Raw genomic sequence first — 22,350 nt, 5'->3', positions numbered from 1 at the left:
TTGTACCTTCATGGTTGAATACACTTATCGGAAGTCGCTTTGGACAAAAGCGTCAGCCAAATGAAATGTAATGGAATATGGGGGAAGATGAAGACTTTAAAAGCTGTTACCGGCGGCCACTAGATGGATGCATTAGGATGTTTCTTTGTGGATACAAACCAACGTGCTGCTCATATTTTAATCATAATCGTTTCTTTTATTTCACGTCACAATATTACATGTGTTTAAATGACTCTTCTGAGATATCAGAGTGCATCCTATTGCGGTACAATCTAAAACCTAAAGCTGGTACAATCTTGTTTCTGCAGATTGAATTTATTGTTCTTTTTGTTCTTTATTGGTCAGAACTTGCAGAATGGGCGAGGGAACCATGGGAATCTATTTTAAAGAGAATTCATGCTGGAAGAGAGCCTGCCTAATGATCTATATTTCTGTCAATAGAAACAAATCTGGCTTTCAGCATTAGTTAAAATGTAGTTAATAATGTCAATTTTAATTTATATTATTATTATTAATATTTATATATAATCACATGAATAAATGGCATTCACTTCCAATCAAATATTGACCGTTGAGTTGAAATTTCTGATATCAAATAAGTGACAGTTTATGAGAAATTAAATTCTTTATTTAAAGCTACTGTGCCTGTTCAAAATGTGCCTGTTTGGCCCGATTGCTTGGCCTGTGATATTGCTGCTTGTAGCTTTCTCCAGAACCATTGTACCCCAAAATTAGTTACAGAAGGGCCCCAAAGCACTTAATATACAAACACACTGTACAGCCTATTACTGACCTACTGTGTACTTGTCCAATCCAAGGCTACTACAACATCTTAACCCCAGTACCATTTGTTAAGATCATGAAAAGCTCGGTACTCTGTGGTTTTTTAAGTAACTACAAGTTTTGCAAGCATGTTCTTTTCCAAACCAAGACAATTTAACTTTAAACCTGCCTATCCAGTTAAAGTATCTAATGTACTCTGTAATAATTAATGAATTATTTTGGTCAAGGTAAAGTAGCTTCTCTGCTAGCTCCTTTGCAGTAGCAGGCATTGATTCAAGTTGGCCTACTTAGCATGTACTTTAAAATGATGTGCAAAGTTGATGAGATGTAGTAATTTTGTTGGGTTCTCACGATTTATCTGGTGTTAAGTGAATGACTGGTAGCCCCTAGAAGACATGCTGACTGAGAGAAGTGAAGCCCCGCCCCTATACTGCAGCTACACACAGTGGTCGCATTATTTATCTTCTAATAATTGTGCGGTCGCTGAATTTTATTCACAGTTTATTTATGTTGAACACTGTCCAAACTGGCCTAAATTCCAAATGCCAAGTTAATTGGGTAACCAGTGATACACCCGCCAAGTGTGCATTAGTTTGTAGAATAGTTTTCGAGACATTCAAAAGACAACCGGACACACACACACACACACACACGGTCCGGTTCTGGTGGTTGATAATGCAGATATGTGCTGATTAGCTATCATAACGGGCCGGGTGCACTGCCATGAGTCCATGAGGCTATTGTCTGATTACTCCACATTTTCATTGTGATATTTTGTGATTACATCCTGAAACCTGCCTACATAGATCATTCCACATGAGATGTATACAATAATTTGCCTGAATGTATTGTGTTGGTTTTTAATTAATAAAGACGCATGCCATATATGCAATATTTAGAGGATCTGTAAACAGCTACAATAATAACGTACGCCGAGAACAAAGCACAGGAGAAATGGCATTCAACACAAACACAAAGAACTTTTCGTTCGTTTCCGAGACAATGGAAAAAGAGAAGAGGTGTGGTTTTACAATAATAATAGGCAAGCAAAAATAAATAGTAGTGCCATGTATCACTAAATCCAAAGGTCATTTTTAGGAGCAATAAAGTACAAAAATATTATTATAAAGACATTGTGTTGATTTATCAATGTCTAGGTGTAGCCTACCAGGATGCACAGGAGGAAATAAAGTATATGGTTAATATGTTTGATATGTTTTTTGTGCATCAGGTTGTGTTGATGAATTGTTGTGCATCATATTTGCAAACATTTTAGTCAAGGAAATTCTCTAATTAATCCGAATCAAGGAAAAGGTGGCAATAGGTGAAAAAGTAAAAAAATGGAATGGGAAAATCTTGTAATAACTAGTAACTAAGATCCCTAATAATGCCAAACTATGTCTTCTAAATGTTTGTCCTGACAGCTTGGTAACCTGAAGAAGTGAAAGAGCTTTAATAGTTTTGAAGCATAATGATGTATAACCCTTTTCTGGAAAAAGAAGAATGGTGTGGAATTTTCCAGTGACTGAATGAGTGACATTTTGCATCCTTAAAGTATAAGAAAAATGATACTTTTATTAGAAAAGGAAATGACTTTTGACTGTCATTTTTTTCCTTTTCTTTTGTGTCTTGTGGCACATTAATTGGAAACGCCTCTTTTATTAAAACACTGGGTCAGGCTCTCATGAGTCATTATTTCAACCACGACACACACACACACACACACACACACACGCACACACGCACACACACACACGCACGTACGCGCGCACGCACACACACACACACACACACACACACACACACACGCACGTTTGCATCGCGACAGTCAGGTGCATACGCACGCACACACACGCACGCACGCACGCACACACACACACACACACACACACACACACACACACACACACACACACGTTTGCCCAATTTACAAAAAGGCTGGAAATCGAAAAGTTGGAGCTCTTAAAGGTTGCATCCACACACACACACACACACACACACACACACACACACACACACCTGCCTTTTTTTTACATAGATGATTCCACATGAGATTTATCATACAATAATTTGCCTGAATTCATTTTGTTTGTTTTGAATTAAATAAGACGCATGCCAACAAATACTTACAGGATCTGTAAACTGTTACAATGTTTAGAAGAAGAAGAAGATGATGATGAAGAAGATGATGATGATGATGATGATGATGAAGAAGAAGAAGAAGGTTTATAATATATATCTCTTAATACATCCATGGTTTATACTTGGAAAACACCAACTGGGTACTGCAGTCTGTGTGAGGAAAAGGAGGCGGTGGAGCATGTCCTGATTTCATGCAGGAAATACAATCAAGAAAGAGGGCTCATGTTAGCAGGATTAGCCTACATTAGGACCAGTGGAAATCAAGTTCAAAGATGTCCTTGAAAGTGGGGTTTCCGTAAATGGAAGGAAACATATATTTACAATTTTGAAAAGCACCGGACTACTTAGAAAATGACAATGAAATGAAATAATAGTATACCAGTAGGAGGCAGTAATGCAACGCATAGGATGCCAACTGCCGTAAAACCCAAAAGAAGAAGTAGAAGTAGTAGAAGAAGAAGAAGAAGAAGAAGAAGGTGTTTACGTCACACGGAGTGCTCGTGATGGCGGTTGATTTGACTCCGCGTTTTAGAAGGTTGAACAGCCAAACGAGGAGTTTTCGTGAAAATATACAGCATGGTAAGATCTGAGTATTACTAAATAAGTTTAAAGTTAGTGTATCTCCCCTTGGTATAATTGCAAGCACACAAACAAAGCACAGATGTATAAGTAAAGGCTAAGGCGCTGGCGTCTAGCATTCACAGATTGCAAGCAAAAAGTCCTGCATTAAAAACGTCACAGCACGTTATCTTTTGCCAGTAAAGATTTAAACGTCTGGTGTACCTTAGGGAAAGTGTAATATGGAATCGTTATTACGGATGCATTGATGTGTAATCAGCTTTTGACTGTTGTAGTTGGTCGACGTGGAGCTATTTTTAACTGTTAACGTTACGACTCCCTAAAAGAACAAAACAAGGAAAGGTAAAGACAAAACGCAGTTATTGAAGTAGGATGCAAGCAGCAACTTGCGTTTAAACATAGATTAAATCCACGTTACGTTAGAAAATAATGACGTTAATGATAATAGACAAAAAGATGATGATGCAACAAGACAACATTAAGCAGCAATAAGCAGTATTAACGTTTTTTAAATTTAGTGGACTAGAAGTGTAAAGTAGCACAACATGGTTATACTCCAGGAAAGTACAAGTAGGCCTACCTGAACTTTGCACATACATTGAGGAAATCTTACTATGACGTTGCATAGTTATATTCCATTACTGGTGTCCAGTAAAATGATGAATAAACTATAGGGCTGCAACTAACGATTCTTTTCATAGTCGATTAATCTGTTGATTATTTTCTCGATTAGTCGTTTGGTCTATAAAATGTCAGAAAATGGTGAAAAATGTGGATCAGTGTTTCCCAAACGCCTAAGATGACGTCCTCAAATGTCTTGTTTTGTCCACAACTGAAATATATTCAGTTTACTGTCACAGAGGAGAGAAGAAACTAGGAAATATTTACATTTAACAAGCTGGAACCAAGAATTTTTACTTTTGTCTTAAAAAAATTACTCAAACCGACTAATCGATTTATCAAAATAGTTGGCGATTAATTTAAAAGTTGACAACTAATCGATTAATTTGTTCAGCTCTAATAAACTACACTTTTAACGTTAACTGTTATTTTTTAACATACAGTAGAATAAGCATAATCTCAAATAAATATATGTGATAAGACTTTTTCACTGTTTTCCCTGTCACAAGTTGTTAGTAGAGATGGTCTGATACCATTTTTTGCTTCCCGATACCAATTCCAATACCCTGAACTTGCGTATCGGCCGATAACGAGTACTGATCCGATACCAGTGTGTCATATATTTTATTCTGTTTTAACAACTGTATACTACTATCCCTGTATGGATGTGATATGATTTTGACTTTGTTGTCGGTCTGGCTCAGGTTAAAACTCTTTGTGGAAAAAAGAACAAACAAACAATGAACGCCACAGAACTTTCTTTTATTATGCAGTTTGACAGTTATAATGGAAAAAGAACATAAATAAACTACTTTAACGTAGATTTTCTTTAGGGCTTTATTACGCGGTATCGGATCGGTGCATAAACTCCAGTACTTCCCGATACCAGCATTTTAGGCAGTATCAGAGCCGATACTGATACTGGTATCTGTGTTGGAACATCTCTAGTTGTTAGAGGTCTTATTTTCCACCATGCCGTATTTGCGCTTCATGGTCCCCTTTAATTTTAGACGAAACATGTTTATTAGTAAATTGTATAAATCTGTTTTTTAAGACATGTAAATGGCTTTGGGATTTATCTTGTTTTGACCCCTTTTCCTTTAACCCTATATCTCCTAATAGGTTTCTCGGGGCCCTTCGGTGCCACCCAGCTGTGGCACAACATCATCCAGGCCCTGCAAACCCAGGTGGAGGTGCGTCGCTGTAGAAGGCATCTACGCGTTCACGCCGAATGTTTCACAGGCTCAGACGCTGTGGATGCAGTCCTCAGTTATTTGATGCAGAATGTGGTGTTTTGCACAAGTGAAGTGTCTCGCCTCAAAGCTGCTCGACTCTGCCAGGCTCTGATGGAGGCCAAGGTGTTCGAACCGGTGGGTACCAAGCTGTTTTGCAGAGACAAAGAAGTGACCTTTGAGGACAGCAGCTGCAGCCTTTACCGTTTCCTGGAATATAAAGTGTTAGCCAATTCTGCCATGAAGGAGTCCGATTGCCATAGTGACACAGAAAACATTCAACCAGAGGAACAGGGCATAAAGAGGAAGAAGAGCTCCAGGTTGGTTTTACTTTAAATCCTTAACTGACTCATTTCATTCAGTGTAGAAGAACACGGCATTGAAATGTATCACTCACATGCACAGCAGACATGGAGATGCATAACTATATGTGATATAATATTGATATTGGCATATATCTCTAGATAACATCTAATGAGTGATTAATCACCATTGTTGTTTCAGGAGGCTGAATGAACTGAGGACGATCTCTAATCCTCTTGCTGTTGGACCATCAGACAGGAGGGTTGAGAGGCTGCTGAGGACCATCAACCTGCGACCAACCTTGTCTCCAGCTTTAAACGCTACCCCCACTACTTCTGCCTTTCTGTCCAAAACTGGTAAGACTGAGCTCTTACTTGAGTCAGTATTTGCTAGTATGGTGGGGAACAACAGTCCATGACTTGAGTCGTGAGTTTATTGTGGACTCCGATATTTTTCTCTCAAAACATTATTTTTTACTCTTTCTACTCTTTCCTCCTTCCCTAGTGGTGGCTGAGGTTTGGAAGCAGCAGACACTGCTGCAGCTGCTACAGATAGTAGAGCTGCCAATGCTGGACTGCATCCTGACCTCTCCTGCCAGGGTTCAGCTCCGTTCCTGGAGAGCTCCTCTGGCCACCCAGGACCTGGTTATATCTAACACATGTCTGGAGAGAGAGCTGCCCAACACCCTAAATCTGCCCCAGTCAGTGCTCAGATTAATACTTCAAGCTTTTTTTGCATATTGGACATACAACTAGAATTATGTAAACTTATCCCGTTCCTGCATTTTCAAAAATTGACAGAGAAAGTTACTTCTGATTGGTAACCTTTTGTAGTTTTGATAGCAACAACAGTTTGTCCTTGTATTTCACCTCCCCTACAGTGACCGTAAAGAAACATGTTCTGTTTCAACATCTTTTTGGTTTTTTTTTTTTTTTTTTTTAGGTTGGATGGGTGGCTGTCGGCAGCAGCGGACTGCTTGGAGCTCTTTCCCGACCAGCTGATCGTGGTTGCAGGGGAACAGCTCAGCCAACAAGGTGCCAATGCCTTTTCAGAAGATGACCAGGCAGAGCAGATGGCAAGCCAAAAGAGACTGCTCTTTGACACCATTGCCAAGTACTACAGTGGACAGGAAAAAGCTCCGCTGCTCTCAGGACGCCACCTTGACATACATGCTGCAATTCTGAATTTGCTGGGTGAGACTTAATAAGGTTTAATTTTGTGGTTTAAAGTTGAATTTAGAACGAGATTTGACAACCCATTCTGGCACAGTTGACATTAGATGATATGTGTGTGTGTGTACATGTAAAGCAATAAGTCACAGTGCCTCTGTAGTTTGTAATCCATGTCTTGACCACATTTTGTTTTTGTTTTCCAGATGAAGGGAAGTTGCAGGACGCCATCAAAGCATCTCAGTTGTGTTTTCGACTGCTGGAGACAAGTGTGAGAGATGAACTCAGGAGACTACTGGCCTTTATGGCCACAGCAGCTCGCCCAGATGCTTGCCGTCTTCAAAAACAGGTCCTTTTTCGCCAAACCAGCTTTGGTGTTCACAGCCCATGCTTTTTTTTAAGATTCAAACAAGCTTTATTTTGTAGAGTTATATTAAAGGTTGGATCAATGGTCACTTATGTTAGACTTTCTGGTGTGTTTCCTTTCAGATTGATAACAGGGCCTTGGTCAGCCGCACTTTTCAGAGAGCAATTGTCCAGAATCATGAACTGACTCGATCCCAAAGTGAAACCCTGGTGCTGTTTCTCATGGACAAATGCGCGGAGCTCTTCAAGGTACACTTTATTTTTTTAATTCAGGTGTCACTTAGATGCTATTTTATGGGCGGCGGAAAAGTTTCACACCACCTGAACTTCTTTATAGAAAATGTAATTGAATCAAGTTTTATTAAGTTGCTACTTTGTCAGTATAGCAACAAAAAAAAACCATTTTATTTCACATTTGTTTAAATTCCTTTGACTCTTTACTGTAATGAATACAGACTCCTATGTCCCTTATTGAAGCTGTGAGGAGAACACTGAGGACTATGCAGCAGGGAAAAGACCCTGACTCAATTGCCAGTAAGTCAACTACAACTAAATATGCACACATTGGCTGGCATTACATATTTCCCCATCATATGAAATAACAGTCATACATATACAGAAAATGTTTTGAATGTCCACTGTGCATTAATGCGCCAGTCAAAAACGAATGTCCTATTCCCCTCTGCGCGTTGCAGCGTTCACCTTCTGCCAGCAGGTGACGCCACAGGAGTACGAGGATCAGCGAGAGGCTACCACCCTGGAGAGCCTCAAACAGCTTCTTCATGACATTTCCTCCAGCAAAACCATACCTGTCAAGGAGAGGAGGAGCCTGCTCAAAGAGTTTGAAAAACATCACCCCGTGGTCTTCCTCCAGCATTTATCCAGCACCTTCTGAAACATACAACTGAAGGGTTATTGTACCACTGAAAAGCTAGTTTGCAGTGGTACAGCGCTTACACTGAAGAATGATAATTTAATGCACATCATGGGTCAAATTTAACAATACAGCATGATAGCATGGCTTAAAATTCCTTTAAGTCACAAGAGGCCTACAATAGTTGAGGTTTTATTTGTAGATGTTGCCTTGTTACAGCCCTGTAGCACTGGATGCATTGTCTATCTGATCGACATTTCATTTTGAGATATAACTCTGTCCAAGTCATAGGTTTGAATGGTTTTGCACTAGTTTATTAACAATGAAATAGCAATTCATCTATGATATCAGGTGCCTAAACGTGTGTAGACTGTGAGCCGTGGTGGCTTCAGCTGTTGGTAGCGGTTGGCATTTTGTGTAAAGTGAGGACACATTTTCAAATTTTACATTAATGACACTGATTTGATGTTAAATAGATGAATCATGTTTAAAAAGGGCATTTGCTTTTGTGCACTAGATTGTCCTAGCAGTGCTGTGGAATACAGTATATGCAAAGTAAAAGGGATTACTGAAACTCTTGAGTTTGATCAGCCATTTAGTCAGCTGTCAGCTGAGGCTGCAATTTGTAAACAGCTTGTGCACTAATTGATGTACTTCTTGGTCCAGGTATTGATACTGTATTTGGATAAACGTATGTGTTCTCATTAAGATCTATTTAAGTTAGGCTGATTTGAGCTTTGGTAATGGAAGTGCGGTTTGCAGAAGTAATGCTGTGCACTTTGATCAGGCATTAATATTTCTACATGTCAAACGAAGAACAACAATATTAGGGCAGCCTTTTTGTTTTCAGTTTTACTGAAGCATACTCTAGTATGGTTAAGGAAAAATACTGGTAAACACAACACTAATGTAGCTGAATAAAGTTGAATTCTAACTTTATTCTGTTAGAGATGACATATTTTTCTCTGATGATTTGTAAAATAAAGACTAATATGAAATGAAAGCAGTAAGGGTACACTAATGTATTAGGCTAACCATAGCTCAGGTTAATATAATTATTTTAAATTTTCAGGGGTTTTAAGCTTGTTTTTAGTGCCATATCTTGGTCAAATGTCTTAATTGTAACTTTTTAGGATTTTACTTGGAAAAATGGACATGATTCCTTTTACGAAAGATGTGATAAATAATAAATTAATATTGTTTTAGGCTACTAATTTAATCTTTGGTTAAGCATGATGCCTCAGTTGGATTGTATTATTTTACTTTGTGAAGCCATGGCCATGTAAAAGTAATTTACAGTCAAATCTCATTTAAGTCAGCATCTTTTGTTCTTTACATACACTGGAATCATGTTAGATTGCACTTTATGATGCTGAAATGTTCAATAAAGGTTTCATTGATGTTCTCTCAAACAAGACTTTGCTGTGATCTATTTTAGTGCATGTGTACTGGAGTCCAGCGATCCTTGATATGTGGTTGTATGGGGTCTGCTAACATGAGACACACACACACACACACACATTAATGACACTATGTATGTATGTGTATATATAATATATATATATATATACACACATATACATATGTACACACACACATATATATATATATACACACATACATACATACACACATATATATATATATATATACACATTATATATATATATATATAAAAACACAATTGTTGGGGTTAGTGTCTAGTTGTATTAAGATAGGTCACACATTTTGAATTGTGTATTGAAAAAATGTAGGTGTTTGTGTACTGTCAACAGACCCTTATACCGCTGTCAATATTTATGGCCCAATCTTTGTATTATAGGGTCTTAATACTGGTTAATAGCTATTAAAATCAGGTACACCACGCAGGGCCAATTTCTTTGGTCCTACACTGTGTGAAAAGTATAATTAGTGCTTTTGCAATATAGCTGTTATTTGTAACAGGGACAGATAGCATTATGATAACACAAATTAGTGCACTATCAGTTATTTGTACAACAATCTGTGATCTGTTATGATGTCCCATTTGCCCTGAGTTAATTTATAAGGTGTGCAACACTTACTGAACATAAATCCAGAGAGGAGATGAAGACAAGTAAAACATAAAATTAAAAAACAGACAACATTTTAAAATGATATACTAGATACATCACCAATTATTTGGTTACAATGTAGTGTGGTAGATACACTTTATTTTAAACATGTTCCAGAGATTGCATTAAAATTAAAATAAAACCATCAAAAAAACTCCGAGGGGTGGACGGATGACTGGACAAATTTGTGTATATGAAATTTACCAAGCAGGATCATGATATTTATCATAAAATTCAATGAATTAACAGGAGTGGCTGCAAAAGTCATAAAAAAAGCAACCTCGATGACGTTGATGCACCTGACAACCCGGAAGTAGGGTAGTTCGTGGTTCGTTCACTAGCGCACTAGCTAGCTACCTCATTTCGTATGCCACTGGAAGACATGGGGGCTGTGTTTCTCAGCCATTACTGACAGCGGTCCAGCTGAGAGTCTACTTATAACAAGAAGAAAAAAACTAAGAGCCCTCTTTACATCAAGGTATGTAGCTAGGTGGAGGGTGTTGGAGTGACAGTTTTGAATTAAAACAAACGGTCTATGAATGTAATGACTGTAACGTCACTGTCTACTTGCGCATTGTTGGCTAGTTAGCTTGGGAAGGTAGCTAGCTACCGTGATCTGTTTGTGTATAAAAAGTCTTTCACGGTAGCCAACAGATTGCAACGATGATGTCAGCCGTCTTGAGCTCCATAGCTAGATGGAGGGTTAACAGAAGGCTTGTAAAGGTAACGTTAGCTGTAACCCGCTAACGATAGTGTCACAGTGCTGTGCTGGTTTTGATGTGTGCGTACAGGCTAAACAAGGCAATTAACTTAGCTAACATAAAGCTATTTCTCAATCGAACATGACAATCATGCTAAGCAACAAATATACCATTTCATGTTTCAACCCAACGCGAAAATGAGCTTTACACGAATAGTTTGTCAGAGCATAACCATGTTATTAAGCTGGTGTTAATAAACTGTGTGGTATCCTGACGGCTAGCTAGCTGGTTTTGGTGAGGTGTCCAAACGCTGCTTCCAGTTTATTTCTGTTCGTCTGGCCACTACCTAGCTTAACGTTATAATGTTGACAGATGTCAGTTCGTGTAAAGTAAATAAGATTGCTATCGTAACGTTACAACAATATCGTTAAAGTTACTCTGGCAAATGCATCCTTCGAACCTGTTGCAGATAAACGATGTAAACAGCTTAATGTTAGTGAAAATATTTCATAAAATAGTATTAAATAATTAGGCCTTATGGCCATAAATTTGCGTCTGGCATATATTGGTTCCGTCATGCATTTTTGGCTCAGACCGTCTATCTATCTGACACTATGCCGCAATGTTATGATTCACTCACAGTTGTGTATGTCAGGCCATAAATCCTGCAATCTTTCTCAGCACACTTCAAAGGAAGCTATATTGTTTTGAGTTAGTCAAGTTGATCTGGCTGTTTTACAAAATGACTGGGAGTGAGAAAGATTGACACACTGACATGAACATTGACAAAACTGACATCATCCGATTGAGCCATGCTAATTGGATAAATCATTTCATATTTATTTGGCTGTTCATAGTGTTACATCAGTTGGCATTACACTCTACACGCAGGGATTCTCATTAACAGAATTAGCCAAGGTGTGTATTGGCAAGGGCCTTCACATTTTTATAAAGATTCAGTGTGCTTTGATCTATTTAATACGGCTACTTATTTTTATTTTTTTTATGCGGAAATCTGTGAGGAATAAATTATGCATACTATACTGTGTGCATCTCAATTTACTGTATAGACAAGCTTATTCAGCCTTGTGAAAATAAACATCAAAGAACTGGAAGCCCACTTAAGACCGATAAAACCCTTAGGAAACTGTTCATGTAGAAATAATTTGGCTATATACTGTAACTGTCAGCCATGTTCTTTTGTCTGACTTCGGTTGCCTCACATGTTTTCAAGTCACTCTGAAGTATTTTGAAAGAGAGCCCTAATGTGGTGTGGCTGAGTTTGCTCTGAGTCATTTTATATTTTTCGGGGCAGCTTGGGCTGTCATGGTGCTTATTCTCCTCAGCTAGCACAGGCAGGATGCTGGTGGGCACTTTGAGGTGAACACTTTCAAGCAGGTGCATTAGAATGCATGTCTAATGGATTGTGAAGGCTTTTGCTTAGCTAGAAGAGGTGAGGCTACAGCTGCCACTTTCAGTGATTGCAAAGACTGTTGTTGTTTTGACATGTGACTCTCTGGTCTATACCTCTTAGTTAAAACGTACTTTTCTTTGACTGCTGACCTGTCCTGGGTGGTCTGTCATCCACCTCTCTCACTATAGCTGCCACGTTAGACTTGAACATGGAGTCTATGCTGAACAAGTTAAAAAGCACCGTCACCAAGGTGACGGCAGATGTCACCAGTGCTGTCATGGGCAACCCAGTGACACGGGAGTTTGAAGTTGGACGACATATTGCCAGCGGGGGTCCTGGTTTGTGCTGGAGAATCTACAATGGCACTAAGAAGTCCACCAAACAGGTGCGTGTGGAAATATCCTCCCCCTAACCAGACCAGCTCCAATTGATCAAAATTTAGATTTTAATGGATAAACTACTGACTTTGCTTGTACTGTTGTTGAAGTCAATTGAGGACTTGATTCATCTAATTCCAGTGCCTTGTTGTTTGTCCTTGACCCTCCAGGAAGTGGCAGTGTTTGTGTTTGATAAAAAGATGGTTGATAAGTATCAGAAATTTGAGAAGGACCAAATTGTTGATTCGCTGAAAAAAGGGGTGCAACAACTGACCAGACTGCGCCACCCACGTCTCCTGACTGTGCAGCATCCTCTTGAAGAGTCACGGTGATTAACACACACACACACACACACACACACACACACACACACACACACACACACACACACACACACACACACACACACACACACACACACGTTTGTTTCACTATCTTTGTGGGGACTCGTCATTGACATAATGCATTCCCTAGCCCCTTACCCTAACCTTAACCATCACCACTAAATGCCTAACCTTAACCCTTACCCTCACCCTAACCATAACCTAATTCTATCCCTAATCCTAAAACCAAGTCTTAACCCTCAAACAGCCCTTTAACCTTGTGGGGTCCTGCATTTTGGGCCCACAAAGCTGTTGGGACCCCACAAGTATACTTGGACCCCACTAATATAGTTAAACACACACACACACACACACACACACACACACACACACACACACACACACGAAATAGGGGCTGGACATTGGAGGGATATTTGTCTTGATCTGTGTGTGCATATGTGAGCAGGAGCTTGTCATGATCAAAGGACTCTTTAGACTGGCCCATGAATTTTGTATGGCCCCTGAGGGCAGGATAAGGTTGAGGATGTCTTGTGCTTATTTTCTTTTTACCACTTTGTCCTTAAACTTTCACCCAATGCAGCTTTCTAAATTCAGAAGAATTCTCGGTCTCTGTTTTTGCCCTTGCTCACGTTGCCATTTGTCTGTCTGTTGAAGAATCACTCAACATTTAAAAAGCAGTTGTTTCAAACGATACTGATGTTATTTCTGTATTTGGCCCTCAGAGACTGCTTGGCGTTTTGTACAGAGCCCGTGTTTGCCAGTCTGTCCAACGTGTTGGGCCAGTGGGAGAACCTGCCCAGCCCCATGCCCAACGACATTAAGGAGTACAAACTCTACGATGTGGAGACCAAGTATGGCTTACTACAGGTGAGAGGTCAGACAGGTTAGGCTTACTACAGGTGAGAGGTCAGACAGGTTAGGCTTACTACAGGTGCGTGGTCAGACAGGTTAGCTTGCTCGATGTAGGGCTACAGCTAAGAATTGATTTTTATTATCGATAAATTGCCAAGTATTAGCTATATTTCTATTTTTCCAACCTCTGTACACACACTGTGCACTGTCCACCTTTCAGATGTATACTGAAACATTTTTGAATGAGCACTCTAAATCTTGGTTGTCTGGCAGGTTTTAGTACCATCTACATCTGCAATTCCAATATGCATTCTTATGCTAATTATTCCTAGCCAGTTGAACCAGCTCCATTTCATGCCTAACCTTTTAGTGTTAGGATGCTGCTCCAACACGGTGTAGTGCCAATGATATGAGGCCTCATCATTTGTGTCTCACATTCACCCACATTGATATGAATTTCTGTTTTCTTGCCTTATATAAGTTACTGAAGGGAAATCATTGATTGTTGATAGAACTAGAAAATGTCTGCAATGTTTGCCATAGCAACCGTGTACTAAACCTGTATTCATTACAGAAACATTCGTCACCTTTTTATACCAAAACGGATATTTTCATTTTTATATCCCTTTAGATCTCGGAGGGTTTGTCCTTTCTCCACAGTGGGGTGAAAATGGTCCACGGCAACTTGTGTCCAGAGAACATCATCCTCAACAAGAGTGGAGCCTGGAAGATTATGGGATTTGACTTCAGCATCTCCTCTACTAACCCCTCAGATGCCGAGGTTTTTTGCAAGACTTTTGCTCCTTCAGTACAGTCCGTCTTACTCCCAAGCTTACTGCCTTCAAGATGCAAAATACAAAATAAATATAATGTTCTCTCATCCTCTTCAGCTTAAGTACACATGTAAAGAGTGGGAGCCCAACCTCCCACCACTCTGCCTCCCCAACCCTGAGTACCTGGCCCCTGAGTACATCCTGTCCGTCAGCTGTGACTCCGCCTCCGACATGTACTCGCTGGGCGTGGTCATGCATGCCGTCTTCAATGAGGGCAAGCCTGTCTTCAAAGTCAACAAGCATGACATATTTAAGAGCTTCAGCAAGCAACTGGACCAGGTGGGTGGAAGTGTGCCACACGTGAGAGCATGACCAATGACTGGATAGACAAAGATCATACATCTTTCATTAAAAAAAAAAAAAAAAAAAAAAAAAATGGAATTGAAGGAATTGTACTTGCTGCTACAATACAGGGCCAATTATTTTATTTCCAAACATGCTTACTTTTCTCATGTTTATCTCTCTGGCAACCCCTGTCGTCTGCTAAGATTTGTGTCATTGTCCAGCCCAAAGTGCAGCCGCATGTCTTTTCCAGATTTGGATAAAATGTTAAACCGGAAACACGTTTGAAATAATCCTGATTAGTGTGACTGGACACACTCCAGGACCAGCTGCCCCAGGCTAATGTGGACTTGAGCTACAGCCCATTTTTTAATTGTCTGCTGCATGACTTGTATTTTAAGAACAGTGTTCCTATTACCAATCAAACACTGGTTTTATTCTTCTCTTCTCCATTATTTCTATGTCTTTTCAATTATAGCTGAGCAGCATAAGTCCAGCAGTGTTGAACAAGATCCCAGAGGAGGTTCGGGAGCATGTCAAAATGCTGCTCAGCGTCACACCCAACGTCAGACCAGATGCAGACCAGATGACCAAGGTTTGTATTGTCACGACATGCATGAAGAGACAAACGATCGTATATATTTCATAGTATGTGCTTATGTGGGTAATATCTGATGACTTTTTCTTTAAAAGGGAAACATTTCTTTCTGTGTTTGTGTAAAATTCAGATCCCATTTTTTGATGACGTGGGTGCTGTGACCCTGCAGTACTTTGACTCCCTCTTCCAGAGGGATAACCTACAGAAGTCCCAGTTCTACAAAGGCCTCCCTAAAGTCCTGCCCAAACTACCCAAGGTAATGTTTTGTACATTTGGTATGTGGAAACGCTCTAACATGCTCTCTTGAGACAAGGTCTGGTTTCTTAGAAATATTTTTTTTAAACAATGGGTTCCTGTTATTTTAGTTCCCGTTTTGTGTTCTTTTTTTTCTCTCATTCTTTCTCAGTCATTTTTTATTTTCTAGCTTGTTACGTGCTCTCTGGTCTATATCCACGACGTTCCACTTCCGGGATTGCTCCGTTGCCGCCGGAAATTTCCCCCAGATTTCACTCTTTTCAGCCAGATGTCCGTTACATTCCACTTTCTCCGTGTTGGAATTTTAAACTTTGGTCGATTTATGAGGACTATGGTTAACTGCTCTTCAGATCTCTGCAGGGTAAATCTGTCCAATCTGAGTTTTGTGTTGCGCAACTTTTGAACGTACACGTTCCACCAAAACAAGTTCCTTCCCGGAGCTATTTTTGCAGCGGCCCCGGGGCTCTGCTCGGTGCTTGGCGCCGCCCATGACGATTGCGATTGGTTTAAAGAAATGCCAATAAACCAGTTCACGTTTTTCTCCCATCCCGGAATGCTGTGTGGACTAGCCAGACCCTCCCCCGCAGCGCTGTGGAGGAAGGTCTGGCAAAGCGGGACTACGTGCTCTCTAATAAACTCATCATGAACATACAGTGTAAATACTCCTTCCTGGCTTCTGGAATCCATTCTGTCTGTCCTTTCTCTCAGAGAGTGGTGGTTTATCGAATCTTGCCGGCGCTGACCTCTGAGTTTGTCAACCCGGACATGGTTCCCTTCGTGCTCCCCAACGTGCTGCTGATCGCAGAGGAGTGCACCAAGGAGGAGTATATTCGTCTCATCATGCCTGACCTCACGCCTGTTTTCAAGCAGCAAGAGCCCGTTCAGGTAGACACACACAGAAACAGAACTTGCATACAATATGCTTATGCACATGTCTAGCAGCCATCAACATTACTATTGTAGTCTAAGCCTGTGTTGGCAAGCTAGCAATGCAATCTTTGCATGAGATTTTGTCCCTTTTGGCATTTTGTGTGTTTGACATTTGAAAGCGACATTAATCAGTTTAAATATAACCGACTAAAGAGCATGCTCTGTTTGGGTTTGGTCTGTCACTTTACCAAGACTTGTCTTTCTCTGTATTTTCCTTTTCATGCATCTACAGGCTAGTAATATGGTGAGTGGTATCTGCTGTGAATATGCTCCAGTAGTCACATGAGCTACTTTGTGCATTGTGTCGTCTGTCGTACTAAACGCTAAACTAAAGCCACTGAAAGCACTGTCTCTGTTAACTTCCACTTACTACTTTACTATGTATGTAGAAAATAGCACAGAACCTTTTGACTCTTGTTTTCCTAACTGGGTCCCTGTGCTGTGTAGATCCTGCTGATATTCCTGCAGAAGATGGACCTACTGTTGACCAAGACACCCTCGGAGGACATTAAGAACAGCGTGCTGCCTATGGTCTACAGAGCTCTGGAAGCTCCTTCTGTTCAGATCCAGGTACAGTAGGGGGAAATGGGGCTGCTTACTATTTAAGGTGTTGTTGAGATTAACTTAACACAGTCAGTTGTTAACCAGAAAAGTGAGCACCAGATCAACTGCCGATGGTGGCAAAATTAGCGGCCGTCATTATCATCATCCAATAATTCATGAGAGAAGCAGCTATATTTTTGGCCTGTTTGAGATTTCTGGTTGCTTTGTACTTCTAACAGGTAGTATCAAAAGCAACACGCATTGCGAGAATAGTGATTTTACTTTACATTGGTGTATATTGTTAGCATTCCACTTGGAAACCTTGAACTCTGTTCTATTTTCATTGCTGCTTTGAGAGCACCGTAAGAATGAATATGCCCCGGCATCATCAAAATGTCAGAGTTCGTAACATCTAATCTGTGGCCCGAACAGGAGCTGTGCCTGAACATCATCCCGACGTTTGCCAACCTGATTGACTACCCGTCCATGAAGAACTCCCTCATCCCTCGAATCAAATCAGCCTGCCTACAGACCTCTTCCCTTGCTGTGAGTCTCCATCGTCTTCATTTCATGCTCTCAGCTTGTGCCTTTCAGACTATCTGCCCATGCATAAATTACATGTGTCCGTAGTTATGCCTGGTAGGTGTCACAACTTTTGCCCTTGTCCTTGTCTAAGACTTGGTCTCTTCCTCTGTTACCGTGTAGGTACGAGTGAACTCTTTGGTGTGTCTAGGGAAAATTTTGGAGTATCTCGACAAGTGGTATGTCATTGATGAGATCCTGCCCTTCCTACAACAGATCCCCTCCAGAGAACCAGCAGTACTCATGGGCGTTCTAGGTACAGAATCTCGACACGCTCCACTTCCTGCTCATGTGATTAAAACACTTAACGATTGGTTATTTGACTTTCCCACTTCTCGCTTTAGGAATCTATAAGTGCACCTTCAGCCACAAAAAATTGGGCATCCCCAAAGAGCACCTTGCCACCAAGAGTTTGCCCCACCTTGTGTCTCTTAGTATAGACAACAACCTCAACCTTAACCAGGTACTACACAGCCATACACACATGCATACCTTTACATTTCGCTCACCTGCAAATCTATGAAAAACATCTTATTTTTGTAATCTTTATTTTGTGGTTAGCACATTTTTTTTTCTCATCTGCTTAATTCTATTTAATGCTTTTATATAATCTTATCTGTTATATTCCATGTTTCAGTTTAACTCGTTCATGGTGGTTATACGGGACATGCTGAGTCGCATGGAGAATGAACACAAGACCAAGTTGGAGCAGCTGCACATCATGCAGGAGCAGCAGAGGTGTCTGTCACACTTTTAAATCACCCTGTACTATAGCCTCATTTTTATTCTCTCTGATTAAATATGAAATTGGTTTTATACAAATTTGCGAAAAACATCTAGGGTAATTGGATCCGTCTTAGAAAGCAATTAGCATGTGATACTGGCTACATAAATATGATAATGGTACAACTAACCAGGCCTTTCTGCTTTCTGATTTTGTCAATTGCGTGTCTTCTAACAGGAGTATAAACATCTCAAACCCAGGGAACCAATCCGAGCAGACCAAGAGCCCACCTAGCAGTGGCAACCAGGTGAGAGGTTGATTCTATGGCAACCAAGTAACAGAGTACATGGGTGTACTTATTGTGCCAGAAATATTTTGCCTAAAAAAAAAAAGCCTTGAAATGTTATGTTTTACGTTTCTGTGCTGCAGGGATTTCATTTAGTTAATTTGCTTTCAGATTGATGATATCTTTGGCAGCACAGGGGTTAACGGGAAAGAGAATGGATCTGCAGCAACAGCTCCACAGCCTAATAGAGTATGGAATCAATGTCATACCCCATTTACACAAATCTTCACCTTTTTGTCTGTTAAGCATCAGCAATTTGTTCATGGTCTCTCTTCCTTTGCACCGCCCTAGATGTCTCTGACTCTGGAGGAGAAACAGCGATTGGCTAAGGAGCAGGAGCAGGCAGCCAAACTGAGGAACCAGCAGCCATTAGCACCACAGAGTATCCAACCAGCCAACACCAACAACACAAAGGTAATGCCTGAAAACGTCTTGTGTGCTTGATTACAACACTTACTGCTTGGGATGATACATTTTACTCCAATTTTACGTTGCAGACTAAGGATCTGACAAGCAGCCTGCTCACCAGCATGACATCTCTAAACAGCCTGTCCTTGGCCAACACAGCACGACCATCCCCAGCGCAGGGCACCACCATCCCTGCCTTCCCCTCCTCCGGCCCCATGGTGGGCTCCATGGGTGCCCCGGTCTCCAACGGCTTTAACCCACCCATGGGCTTTCAGACAGGAGGCATGGGCATGGGCATGGGCTTGGGGATGGGCATGCGGCCCTCCGGCCCCGCTCTCTACGGCGGCATGGCCACCACCACCAGCACCCCAAACTTTGGAGCCCTCACGCAGAATCAAGGACCTGTTGGGCAGACAAATAAAGCCCCCAACTTATCAGCCTTGGACAGTCTTTTCACACCCAGCCAGCCCAAAGTCACCCTCAACCAAATGGGTCCAAAGCCTACACCTGGCACCAACACCCCTTGGCTCAATCAGTTTGGTTCAGCCCAGAACGCTCAGACTCCGATGCAGGGTGCACCAGTAGGTATGGGAGGAGTGCCCAGCGGGTTTGGGATGCAAGCAAACCCTTTTTTCAGCCCGCAGAACTTTTCTCAACCTGCTGCTGCCCCTAGCCTGAACCAAAGTGGAATTAAACATAGTTCATCTGTCAACACTGATCTGAAAGACTTATTCGGCTAAACGTAAATTTAAAAATAAAATAAAATAAAATAGATGCCAGGTTTAGTATATTCCTTTAATATCTTTGGACAGAAGAGCCTTGAATTCTCACAGAACAAAACAGTGATTTGAATGTGAAGATTTCAAATCCTTTTAAGGATGTTGCCATCTGTGTTTTTAATCTGACCTGGTATGAATTCTGACTCTTGCTCACATTCAGCCAGAAATTAACCTGCATCTGAATATTCATTTCTACTTGACCAGAAGGTTGGGTGGGAACTACTTCTTCTATGCTGTGTTCTTTCAATGCTGGGGGTTTCCTACTATTTTGTACTTGACATTCTTGGGAGTCTAAATGTTGTGGGTTGATTTGAATCCCAACTCTGTTTATTTGGGAAGGTTTTGAGTTCATTTCATGAGTGATTTGAGTGGATTTCACTTCCTGAACAAGTTGCATCAGAATTACCTCTTTTTAAAATTGGCAGTAAATGAAGGAAAAGGTAGCTTCACATCTGCTTAGTTTTAGGCTGCTGTATCTTTATTGCCTCTCCAGACTATTTTAGAATTTTCTGCACGTCTACAGTGATCAGAGAGTTTGCTTAAAAACAAAAACCGCATACACCAAAACGTCTAAGGCCAGTGGGAGGTAGCTTGATGTGTAGCACTGACAAGCCTGCAGTCACTGATCTGCATCCAGGAGGCTCCTCCGTGCAGCCCAACAGTCGCGGTTCAGATGAGGAAGACCAAGTAGCCCCACTGCAGTCTGTCTCCAGACAACTGTAACTGTTTCACTGCAGCACCAGAAACCTGATGAAACCTGATTTTGTTTTTTTTACCCTTTGGACTCATTCTTTTATCATCAGGTTCCAAGGCTGCAAAGCTTGCTTTTTTCCGTTTCCTAATTTGACATCTAAGCGAGCATGTTGAAAAGGGGTTAGCTTTGTCTGGTCAAAGTTTGTCGACGACCATGTCACCTCCTTTGGTAACAAAAACAATCGTATAAATTTCTGCAAATGCAGTATGAATGATTTATTTGTGTCTTATAGTGGAATAGGATGTGTGGAGAAGCTATTACAGCAGTGTCCTTTTTAACAAGATGCTCATGCTAAAGGCGATGATCAAGGACCATATGCACTGCTTAGGCTATTGCGCCTTACATGTACGTACACATGTAGGATCAGCACTAATCGGTTACTCAAGTATTAATATTTTCCTTTTTTCAAATCAGCTGTCTGGCATTTGCTTCTCATATTACTTGCTTTGTCGCATGTTACTGAACTTGACCACAACAGATCTAAAGTTAGATTTTTAGCATCTTTTCTACTAATGATTCCAATGACTTTTTTTCCTTTCTTACACATCCAGCTGGATTTGCTCCGATGAAGTTTTTAAGAGTCTCAATCTCAATTCTGCAGTGCACCATTTCTGTTGACCAATTTGTACAATGATAGAGATTATCACTATATATTTTGATTTCACCACTTTTCAGCCGTCCGAGGAGCTGTGCTGGTGACATATTGTTATGAAGTGTAAATATAAAGTTATTTAAAGATGGATTGCTCTGTAAGGGCCTTGGCATTTTTATGTCCTTATCATGGTTAAGAGGCCTTAGATGAGTTGTGTGCAATAATCCTTATTGGTTGTTAAGGGTGATTATCGATTGGCTCAAGCAGCCGTTGATGTGTCCTTACCTTCATCGCCACCGACCTACAATAATTACGTAGGTGTGTCAGATTTTCTAAACAGCTGCACGTGTCCTCATTCTAAATATTACAGTTTTGAAGAGAATTACACCATGTTAGGGTTTTTAGATGCACCATGCTGAAGTGTAATGTCTGTTATCAGATGACATTAGTTTTTGTGTAATAATGCCAACTTTACAGGGTGAGCTCTCTCCAGCTGCATGGCAGTTGTTACTTGCTTGGGAATTTGAATCCTCTGGTTCTGCGCACCTCCCCATATTTGCCCCATAAGACTACAAATGTTTCTGTGATTGGAGCTTTATCATGTGTAGATCGGCAATTTTAATTTAATCACAAAGTGGATGTGATCTGTCCGGCGTCTGTCTCATCTGCTGGCAGAACCTCAAAGCAGAAAATTAAAGCTTATTCTTCTACAAGATTGTTTGTTTGTATACCACTGCTTTCAATATGTGTGTAGTGTGTGTGGCCCTTGTTTTATGTGTTGAGGTGCTGGTCTCTGAGGTGTTCACTGAAAAATCTGTACATATAAAGGAAAGTATACAATCTAATAGTCTCAAAGGGTGGTCGGTTTTTTTGT

General features: G+C 40.6%; 2 protein-coding genes across 2 annotated transcripts; both read left to right on the top strand.

Annotated features, from left to right (window-relative positions):
* Positions 1 to 3,373: 3,373 nt before the first annotated feature.
* On the top strand, positions 3,374 to 9,484 carry depdc4 (DEP domain containing 4). Its single transcript, XM_078242887.1, has 9 exons — positions 3,374 to 3,504; positions 5,248 to 5,677; positions 5,862 to 6,016; positions 6,165 to 6,360; positions 6,603 to 6,853; positions 7,036 to 7,178; positions 7,319 to 7,444; positions 7,651 to 7,729; positions 7,891 to 9,484. Exons 1-9 carry the CDS (start codon positions 3,429 to 3,431, stop codon positions 8,088 to 8,090), a joined length of 1,656 nt encoding a protein of 551 aa, XP_078099013.1. The 5' UTR covers positions 3,374 to 3,428; the 3' UTR covers positions 8,091 to 9,484.
* Positions 9,485 to 10,499: 1,015 nt separating this feature from the next.
* Positions 10,500 to 22,191, top strand: scyl2 (SCY1 like pseudokinase 2). The gene is made up of 18 exons (XM_078243176.1): positions 10,500 to 10,640; positions 12,466 to 12,662; positions 12,825 to 12,982; positions 13,721 to 13,865; positions 14,482 to 14,631; positions 14,741 to 14,962; positions 15,444 to 15,560; positions 15,694 to 15,819; positions 16,527 to 16,703; positions 17,196 to 17,318; positions 17,724 to 17,837; positions 17,997 to 18,129; positions 18,218 to 18,336; positions 18,511 to 18,611; positions 18,835 to 18,904; positions 19,055 to 19,132; positions 19,235 to 19,357; positions 19,441 to 22,191. The coding sequence occupies exons 2-18, from the start codon at positions 12,486 to 12,488 to the stop codon at positions 20,089 to 20,091; spliced, it is 2,784 nt and encodes a 927-aa protein (XP_078099302.1). The 5' UTR covers positions 10,500 to 10,640; positions 12,466 to 12,485; the 3' UTR covers positions 20,092 to 22,191.
* The last annotated feature ends 159 nt before the right edge of the window (positions 22,192 to 22,350 follow it).

This window comes from Sander vitreus, chromosome 23, assembly GCF_031162955.1.
Source record: "Sander vitreus isolate 19-12246 chromosome 23, sanVit1, whole genome shotgun sequence".
NCBI lineage: Eukaryota > Metazoa > Chordata > Actinopteri > Perciformes > Percidae > Sander > Sander vitreus.
Note: the sequence above shows the minus strand (reverse complement) of the source record. Positions and strands in the feature narration are given on the sequence as shown.